We start from the raw sequence: 10,984 nt of genomic DNA on the forward strand, positions 1-10,984 counted from the left end.
TCTATGAGGCGCTATGCCGAGGCCAAAAAACAAACAAAAACGTTAGGACACCTGCCCGTGGTACCTGAGCACATGTGCCAAGCTTGGTCCCGCAAACTTGTGAGTGGGGTATGAATACAGTTTCAAAATTTGAGCCCCCAGGTTTTGGAGGGTGAACAAGAAAGAAAATTCCATGCCAAATTGGAGTTCGGGAACCCTGCAACTACCTTACACACCCATCATGCCTGGGTAATATTTAATGCAGTGTTTAGAATTGGCCAAAGAACTGTAGCCTCTTTTCATTTCGGCGGATAAAGTCAGGTGACTGCATAGAAAATTACTAAATAAAAAGTTGTTGTCAGAAAAATATTAGGGGTAGGTGGGAGACAATTAAATTCGGGCTCCCAGTTTAAGTATTGGGGAAGCATTCTGGACTCTGAAGAAGATATTGCGTCATAGTCTCACAACATTCGCTTCGCCAAGCTTGATAGTCAAAAGAAAGGCAAAAAGTTATTCCATTAATGTTTGAGGACTGGTAGAGAAACGTAACCTAAGTAACGTTTCCATAGTGAGAGAACAAGTTGGATGGTGTTACTTGTTTTATCAACTTTAAGCCACAGTGTTAATTCTTTCGTATCCATGTTAAGTCATTAAGGAATTATTTGTTTACAGCATATCTATGGTAAGAATGTCACAGTAGACTCTCTTTTATCTTATTTTCTTTATTAACCATAGCCCAGTCAGCTTTATTATTTATATAAATCATTGTAGATTTGCTTTTTCACATATTCATTAAACAAGTCACAGTGGAATTATGTCTTATTTATCTTAGTTTTATTTGTGATTCAGGTGTTGTACAAAGCATTTAATAAACTTAAGGTTTATCCAAAGATCCTTAGTGGTTCTATGGTTTATAACGCTAAATATGGTAGTTTGATCCCCACGGTTGGACCAATATAGAAAGCCCATTGCGTAGCTTTGTGCTTAAGAACTACAAAAAAGAAATAAAACAGTTATTCAAAGATTTGTGTTGCATATTTTCAAAGAAATATATTTGCTATTGATACATTTGAACAATCGCAAAACAAATATTTAAGTAATATCCAAAATTTGAAAGTAGCAGAACAGTCTCCAAGTGCTTTGTTTTTGATTTTAAATATAGTGTTACGTCTCTGTTCGTTTGTTAATTTCCGGTATAAATTCTTTCCGAGGAACTTCAGCGATACAAGTCCTTTCTTAAATAAAACTAGTTTATTCTTTCTCGATACAACTTTGTAATACCCAGAATTTCCACAGTCACTTTAACTTAGCTATTTTTATAAACATACGCTATAATTCACAGCTATTCAAACACTTTATTTACGGTGCCTACTGTTCGCTTGACTCAATTATCTATCTCTATATCTATCTATCTATGCAATTCTATATTTTTCGCTGGCTTTATTTGCCCAGCATGCTCCCAGCGTCGCGTGACTTGCGCTATCGTAAGAATAGTATGTTGAAAACTAGTAAATCAAGTCTTTTAATACTCTTTTGTGGTGTATGCAAATAGTGAGGAAGAAACTTCATAGTCAAAAGTCTTAGTTATTCATCACGTTATGTGTGTTATCGCATTATTTTAAAGTTCCACCTGATTCTAAAGTTAAATATATAAAGTGGATATACATATAATGGTTTACACTGAGAAGTTACTCAATTAACTCTGCTTAATTCTACTTCTCATTCAGAATCCACACGTTATTTTTATCGTATCAGTTAAGATATTTTCTGATGTAATCATTCTGTTAAAGAAATGTTGTTAACAAGTGTCCGTCAGTTTGAAGAGATGTACAAAGTGTAGGTTGCGGCTTCATGCCAGACAGTTCAAGTTTTTTTTTTTTTATATGACGGTTGAATGTTTTTAAATGGCAATTATCAAAATGAGTTATGATAACACAACATAAAAAAAAACGTTACGATTATTCATCATAGTGATTAAGTAATTCAAGTTTACTGATAATTCCCCTGCTAAAGATGACAATGGTTCCACGCTGACCTTTATTTTTACTTTAATATTTTATACTCTCATCTGGATAGCTAGTAGTACCAGAATCTCGTCATTAATATATGTTTTAATTTAAATTATTATTATTGATTAAAATTTAAACGACAATATTACCTTAATTACTTTGAAGTTAAAGCTGTTGTTTTTGTTTTTTACTACGCCAGGACTATTGCTAAGCTAAGTTTGTGAAAATGGTCTTTGGTTTATTTTCTTTACCTCGTTTAAATTTTTTCAGAACGATACAAATGGAAAGCATCTAGTGCCTATTGCACTAATTTGCACTGAAATTAAGCACTACTTCTGTATCAGTTTCTGATTACATGAAACTAAACAATCATACAGAATAGACGTAACATGTGATATCGAAGTTAGTAAGTAGTTATATATTTATCTTACTTTCTTTCATCAACACCATAGCAACAAATATAAACCTTCATGACGCATTGCAGGCTAATATTTTTGCAATAATGGAATTCTATCTTTCTAATTCGAACAGTTTACCAACCAATCAGCAGTTATTCTACTAGAAGAGTATATTCAGCATGTATAACACAAAGAAAAATTAATTTGATAGTAAATATGTTATCAAGATTAATATACACTTAATGAATTAAGATTTTTGAAATTGGTGTCTGATGAAATCAATCTGTATTCACTGCAGTTCCCACGACCAGTAAACCTGTAACTGGTGATATTTTCTGCAACCTTCCAAACGATGCAGGGCCATGTTTTGACTACTTAAAACGCTACTATTACAGCCCAGACTACAATCGATGTCTCCAATTTATCTACGGAGGCTGCGAAGGAAACGATAATAATTTTGAAACAAAGGCAGAATGCGAAGACGCTTGTGGAGGGGAACAAGTCCAACCTCGTAGAACTTCGAACATTTATGGTAATTGTTTTTCACTATTGTCAACGTTTTTGTTAGTATATGTCAGTGGTTCTCAGACCATTTCGCGGGGCAAGACCCTCAGCCGTGAAACGTTGCGCGTAAGAGATTTACATTTTGGACTAGCCCGTGCTCCACCAGTGAGCTGCGGACCACGTTTAAAGTACCACTGGTATAGTAAGTTAAATCAGTCAAGATGCAGGACGCCATAATATACTTATATAGAGGTGTTGTGAAACATTTTGAGTAGAAGTTCGCAACTGGTTTACATTAATGGTGCAAGTGGAAATAAACGTATGTTGGTTAGATTACTTGGTAACCCGAGGTTCAATTTTCTCAAAATCATGCTGGATCATTTAGAGGCTCGATGGCTCAAAACGCCTTGGTTAAGTAAAACAGATAGTGAATGACCAAGGTTATCTACCGATCCTCCCCCTCCAACACTTACTTGTGTTTCAAAACCTGCTCCTTAGCGTTTTCTTTTATAACTTAAATGTTTATTAGGTTATTAAAGATGAACAATTACTACATCTCTATCTATTAAGTTAAAATAATACGTACAACTTCAATATCTTTATCAGAGAAAAAAAGACATTAGTATGCACATATTTATCATGAGACGAGTCAAGGGTTTGGGATTTCTATAATGGTCTTTGCGTGGTGCATCTTTGTGTTGCACAAAGCATTTCTTCAGGGAACAACTTCAAGATGTTATCTCCACACATACTGACAGCAGTGGTTCTGTGGAGGAGCCTTGGCTTTGGGGTATTAGCCTCATTTGTGAAGTGCCATCCGCTTTCTTGTACAGGAGTTTGACTTGGATAGGTCTCAAGAGCTTTTCTCCCAATGGAAATATGGTAATAGGCTCCCCTTATGTGCAGATATAATGTACCTTAGTTAGTGGTAGTGAGTTAACGTTTTTCTTACCTTTATGAAATACAGTTCTTACTTCTTTTATGGATGTGGATTCAATTGATGAATCATATAGTTTATAAAACATGTGTTTCAGCATTGGAAAGCACTCTCATATCACGTTAGTTATCTTCAAGTTTTTTAAGTAAGTCAGAGCAGGTATCATATATGTTACAAGCAGATCGTTTGCCAATACCAGCAAATGGACTTATTGAATCACATCTAATTAAGACATAGAAAGCTAGCAGCGATGCTCTTACCGTATCGCTTACTTGGATCCTGTGTATTGGAATGTAACACTTTTTTTTTCCCCCTTTATGCAACCATACATGTTGACAAAGATTTGGCATATGTGTTACAAGGAGGACTATAACGTCAGTGTCACGACTAATGATGTTTACCTGATAAAATACACGGTTTTTAGCAACTTAGGCGTGGAGCAGGATACGTGTATTTCCTTCTTTATGGTTTGAACCCAGGCTAAATACATCACTGCTGTAAAAGATCGTACTTTCTTTGAATCTATGAAGCCTCCACACATCACGAGTTTTTTTTTGTTAGGGGTCATCAGGATGACTCTTGGCAAGCTCCATAGAGAGAAAGTTTGCCAGACGTGCCTTTTTTTTAAATCAAAAGCAATGAATATTTCTCAGTTTTCAATTTTCTGCTCCTTCATTGCACCTTTCTTTTGATGTCTTCATTTTTACCATCAGCATCTTATCGCATGTCCCCTGTTGGATGGATTTTTCCAACTAATGGTCTCATTAAATCTCTACTCTGATGCAACTTTCTGAAAACTGCGCATTTAAAACTTCTGGAACTTGTCACACTATACGCCAAAAGTCTTTTTCCTGAACGATTTACAAAAGATTGAGCAATTGCAGTGTCATTCATGATTTTAGTAAAATGGGCTTCAAGTTACCAAATAACCTAACCTAATCCTAGATCGAACAGTGTTGATATTTCTTCTAATGGATTCCTTGGTCCCAAAAATATAGGTATATCCATAAAGTATTTGCTGGAATATTGAAAGAAATAGGTTATACATAGTGGCCATCTTGAAATCCAATAAGGCCATTATACAAGGAATACCTGAAGGTAAGAAACTCTCAAGATGTGTAGTACCAATCATATCATTCATTTAAAGCAGTTGTAAACCCTTACTCAAAAATGCATATGCTATTTTTTCTGTATTTATATCCTGACTAAATCACAATTTAATGCAAGATTGTAAACTATTTCATAATTCTAAAATAAATCATGTAATTTAAGTAATATTCTCACTGTTTTAAGATGTAAAATTTCTAGAATTAGATGATAATATATAGTATTGATGAAATAAATGTTCATAATTACTTACAATTCCAATTATATAGAATTTTTACATTTTATATATATATAAAACAAGATTACTTGAATATTACCTTGTTTTTTATAACTACTGTTAAAGAATTTCTGGTAAGTAGCGAAAGAAGGATATTACCCTTTCCGTTGCATTTCTTTTGTTATATCTACCCTTTTTTATACCTGTTTAGTCTTAGTAACAGCATGACGTGTTTTACTTTGTTATTGATAATAAGGTATTGTTTATTAAAATGTTAGCATTGTTTCCATATTATTAAACTTGTATGCTATAGCTAGACGTTGAAAAACCAAATTATGAAAAGAAAAAAAAACGTCCAAGTGGCAGGCGAGAAGAATTAGACGCTTAATATTATTTATCCAGTTTCATTTTATATCTTAATTCTATATCCCACACTTCAAAATTTCAGAGACAGAAGCATAGATAATTAGATTCAGTACATTTTTTCTTTTAGATATCGGCGATTTGTCATAACATAGTCGTATACAAGTATTAGTATGTTATTCTGACTTTTCCACCACGTGCTTCGTTGCAGGAAGAAAAATGTATTTCGTGTTTAATGCCATACACCATGTATCTTATCTTTAACAGTCAGATCAGTTGCAAATGATGTAGTGAGAAGGAGATAGAGATGAGGCAAAACACTTTTCATCATTACCGTATAACTCAGCCTATTATTACTGGAACTCTTTAAGTATGAGCTATAATTATTAATTTAGATCAACTGGAGGACAATAGGTTTCCTATCTAGAAAGACATCTGGCATTCAACAACAGTAAACTTCATGTTAGCAAAACACAATACTTATTACAATATTATATTACCAGTAATCAGATATTGTACATTAAATAAGTATTTAATCTTGTAGATACCAGGGATCGGCTCGCTGCCTCCCTAAACTGTCGCGGATTACTAAAATACAACAACAACGAAAAACCATTACGACTTGCATATTAATATTCTGTCAGTTTTTGTTTGTTTTTATAAAATTCCACGGATTGGCAAGGTGGTTGAGAAACAATGCACTAAATGACTTTCAGCAGTAATTTAGACTGACACTAGGGTACAACACATTCATAAATTCTTGTTGGTTTGAGAGAGCGAACGGAGAAAAATCGAAACAACTTAAGTAAAACTATCATGTTTGTTTTTACAAACTTGAATAAACAAGGAAGGGGTAACGGTAGATATAGCAGCAATTCACATAAAGGTTTAGCCGAAGAGTTATCACTAGGACAAAAATAAGAAAATGTATGATTACTTGAAAGTTTTTACACGTTTTGATTCTATTTATATTTTCAATCTTGTTCAAATTTATTCATGAGATTTTTAATTATATCGTTTTATAAGTAAAGAAATTACAGGTGGAGTATTTTGTGTTGCGTTAATGTAAAAAGAGATGGCATGGCTCGGTCATGTAACAAGAGCTACAGACCCTAACTAACACCATTCTACAAGGTTTAGTGGTTGGAAGAAGAAAGAGATGTTGTTCCAGGACAACAAGGCAAAACAACATTGCCACATGGGATGACCCACACGGAACTGCCAAAGACCAATAGAAGTGGAGGGAAGTTGTTGCCAGTGGTTCAGTAATGGTGTCCCTGCGATCAAGACGGTTGGTCGGTTTGTTGAATTTCACGCAAAACTACTCGAGGTGAAGTGATAGACTAGAGGTAACTCAACATCATCCACCGCCAACTCTTGGATTACTCTTTATTAAACAACAGTGGAATTGACCAACCCATTATAACACCCCCATAGGTGAAAGGGTGAGCACATTCGATGACTAGTTTCGAACACGCAACCAGGATATAGTGAGTCGAACACTCTAACTACCAGGCCATTCCAGGCTCCATCGAGACGGTTGAGGGACAATTGACTTGATTGAAATAATGCAAAAAGAAAATACCGTCTATTCAAGGAAATTTTTTTGAGTAATGTGGTTACAAGAAAATACGAACTTTGCAGCTTCAAGGAAACATCTATCACCGATTGTTTTGATTATTTTATTGTAACATAATATTCTAAGACAACATTTGTTTAGGTGAATTTCATTTTTCCAATTGAACAGTAACGTACCCAACAATTTAAATGTAAATGCTTATGGCATAAATTTTGAAGTAATGAATTCAAACAATTACAGATAAAGAAAAACGAACACAATCCAACTTCAACCTTTTGACATAATGTAGTGAAGTTCTTTCAGTATATCAAATACTTTGCATTATTTGTAATGACTTCAAAGCGTAGATATCAGTCAAAAAACGATTTCTTTATTACTAGTTATACAGCAGTCAAGTAAATTGTTCTTTGACTGAAATTCTCCATTCCGATAAAGCGTTATCAACATCGTTTGAGTTGATTGGAAGTTAATATCAATTAATAAATAACTTAATCATGTTCTTTAGCTTGATTACCTGTAGGTAATAAATTACATATGGTTTGGAACTAAAATGCATATAAGGAATTTTCCAGGGTTTTTATACAACATATTTCGTTTTTACTGTTGTTGATAAGGTGAGTGGCATAAAGTAGTGAAATATCTAAAATTTACCGGGACACCTTTTTCACATTCTAAGGTTGTTGAAATATTTGACCATCTCACAAAAGAATGTGGAGATTTACAAGCAAAGATGACTCTTAAACCGGAGTTTAACTGTAATTAGTTGCTGTTGTTGTTTTTGCGACGATATTTAACATCTCATCACTCTTTCTTGACTACATAGTTCCACTGTCTGCTCCAAAAAATCTGTTGGTCACCAAGTCCAGAGAGAAGTCACATACTCTTGAACTTCACTGGAATACCCCTGCCCAAGCAACTGAGGAAATAGTCGGTATGTATAATATTAAAACGAGGTTTTCATTATAACGTTTCAGAGTTTGAAGAATTACGCGCAACACTGCAGCAATGTTGCCTGACATTATGGAAATGCAACATGTCCATATAGTAAAATAATAGAAGACAACTTTAGAAGTTAGTTCAAATAGTTCCATAGTAAATACCTAAACGCCAGTCATTGTATGTGCTGTTCTTTACTAATTATAATGTTTAATTGAAAGTGCAAATGGTCAGAAAGAATGCAGTACTCAGTGACTGCTGTCAGAGAGTAAAAGGGACTTTCAACACTTCGTATTTTGTAAAACAATCGTGAGGGTTTCATGTTGTAAAGGATTATAACAAATTTTCAATGTCGCATGCACAACGAATGTTATTAAAACGCTTTGTTTTATTTTTTGGAATAATGTAACCTTCAAGTATTATTATTATAATTTACTTCGAATCTGGAATAGTCAGTTAGAAACAAAAATTAAATTTACGCATGGTCAAACCTGTTTATAAAGCTACCTCGAAATATGCACGACTTGCACTAATTAACATGACAAATAATAATTTTATAATTAAGTTACTCCTTTAAAACATAGAGACTATTTATTCATAATAACTGGAAAGAACGACTGAACAGTTGTTTGCTATTTTGAAGGAATACAAAAGAATTGGTTAGGTTCACGACAGCAAAATTCTTATTTTTTCGTAAAGTACCTTAGAGCACGTTAGGTAAGAACTAACATAATGTGTTTTACTTAAATAAACCTAAAACGATAAATTCAAACAGTATTAACTTTCATCAGTCTATATAGGTTTATGATAAAGTACAAAACTGGATGCATGAAACAAAACTTCCTACAGATTACCTTCCCCACTTTGGCACACACAGAACTTTTTGGGTTAGTGTTTCCTCAATTTAGCTCTGTTGTTTGTTTCGAATTTCGCGCAAAGCTACACGAGGGCTATCTGCGCTAGCCGTCCCTAATTTTACAGTGTAAGACTAGAGGGAAGGCAGCTAGTCATCACCACCCACCGCCAACTCTTGGGCTATTCTTTTACCAACGAATAGTGGGATCGACCGTCATATCATAACGCCCTCACGGCTGAAAGGACAAGCATGTTTTGTGTGACGGGGATTCGAAGCCGCGACTCTCAGATATTAAGTAAATCTTGTAGAGGCATTAATTTACGTAGTTACTAAAAGTGGACCGTTGTTCTCAGTTTTCCATATTTTGCCAGCTTCGATTATATATGCGCCATACAATTAATTCACAATATTTTTAACATGTATAATTTCCAACATTATGATTTTTGTTCTTTTTTTTTACATATTTTGTTCAACCATAGTTTACAAAACAACAACAACAGATCTAGTTGGACATTTCTAGTTCGAAAATTTCAGTACTTTTGTTGTCAAGCCAATAAAATGCCTTCTGCCTCTTGTAAGGAATAAACATTGAATTTATTTTACTTCTCTTAAGGATACGTAATATATTACTCGTTCGGTACACCGGAGACGCCTAGTAGCTGGAGAGTGATGAAAGTATCTGGGAATAACACCTTTGTCACAATATCAGATCCTCATTTAGAAAATTACCAAAAAAGCCTCATCATCCGATTACAGGCTCGTGGAAAAGAGCGCTTTGGAACAGTTTCTGACGACTTTGTGTTTGAAGTTGAAGACTGTAAGTAGAAATCAATAAGTAATGCCTTATTTTATTTGTTTGTTTTGAATTAAAACTAACCTATTTTCATGTGTTTATCTTTTTGTTTGTATGCTGAATTACTCGAAAGCCATCTGAGCTAGCCGTTCTTATTTTAGAGAGACAGACAAGAGAGAGAAGGCAGCTAGTCACCATTAACCACCGCAAACTCTTGGACTACTTTTTACCAACCAATAGTAGGATTGACCATCAAATTATAAAGCCCTCACGGCAGATTACGAGTCGAGTGAATCTAGCCTCAATGCTTCCTATAATGAAACCTTTTCAAATAATATATATTTAATATCAAAAAGCAAAAACGCTATTAGACTTATCAACATTACGATGTACAGTTTTCCCATGCAAAATTAAAACTTCAAATATCTCACGTAAATACTTGCAATTGTTTTTTACTAAGCCTAAACGACACTTGGCTCTTAAGATTCCAAATGTACAAAAAAGTACATATATTTGCTTAAAGCGCGCCTATATCTTAAGAATTAGTTCATTTCGTTAAACCTTTTATTATAAATTTTATGATCTCAAATTCCTAAGGTATTTCTGAAACACTAAACGAAAACAGAATATTTTATGTTTCTGTAATCTAATTATTGCCATAACGTAAATATGAAAATACCGAGCGCTGTAAACCTGTGGAGAGCAACAATTTCGTCATAGCAAAAATTTTCATTTTTATATTTCACTCGCAATAAATAAGCCTCCAATACGTTTATGGAATACAACACGTTTCTTCCCCATATTCAGTTATCATAAAGCCCAATTAAATGCTGGTATTTGAACATATCGTCTAATTAACCTGTAACAAGGAAGAACAGAATAGATTAAAAACCTTATAACTTCGTTTTAACAACAAATCAAAAGACAATCGATATCGTTCTAAATATTTTATAACGAGCAAAAGAGTAATATACTGGGTAACAGTAAGTGTCATCCACTTTTTGGATGTTTAAAACATATGTAGTAACTAATCGATAATATTCTACAGTTGTGACAGGTAGAAAAGCCGATAGTCATTTAGAGGCAAATACTTTCTGTCATCTTCCAAGTGACTCGGGCCCATGTAGAGCCGCTTCCAGAAACTATTACTACAATTCGGAAGACAAGCGATGTAAAGTATTTATCTACGGAGGCTGTGAAGGGAACAAAAACAATTTCAAAACCAAAGAAGAATGTGAAGAAACATGTGGAAGTGAAATTCATACTTCGAATCACAATGGTAACTTGTCTTTGAGTTATATATATA

At 34.0% G+C, this 10,984-nt stretch overlaps 1 protein-coding gene across 1 annotated transcript in view; it reads left to right on the plus strand.

Annotated features, from left to right (window-relative positions):
- The window catches only part of LOC111085618 (papilin-like), a gene marked incomplete at its 3' end in the record, with an annotated part of 53,224 nt that extends 42,267 nt beyond the window's left edge, over positions 1-10,957 (plus strand). The window contains exons 14-17 of the mRNA XM_022385068.1: positions 2,685-2,918; positions 7,917-8,024; positions 9,499-9,702; positions 10,727-10,957. Of these exons, the coding sequence (XP_022240776.1) occupies positions 2,685-2,918; positions 7,917-8,024; positions 9,499-9,702; positions 10,727-10,957 (777 nt within the window). The remainder of the gene's footprint in view (positions 1-2,684; positions 2,919-7,916; positions 8,025-9,498; positions 9,703-10,726) is intronic.
- Between the last annotated feature and the right edge of the window lie 27 nt (positions 10,958-10,984).

The sequence above is a fragment of the Limulus polyphemus genome, unplaced genomic scaffold, assembly GCF_000517525.1.
Source record: "Limulus polyphemus unplaced genomic scaffold, Limulus_polyphemus-2.1.2 Scaffold510, whole genome shotgun sequence".
Classification (NCBI taxonomy): Eukaryota; Metazoa; Arthropoda; class Merostomata; order Xiphosura; family Limulidae; genus Limulus; species Limulus polyphemus.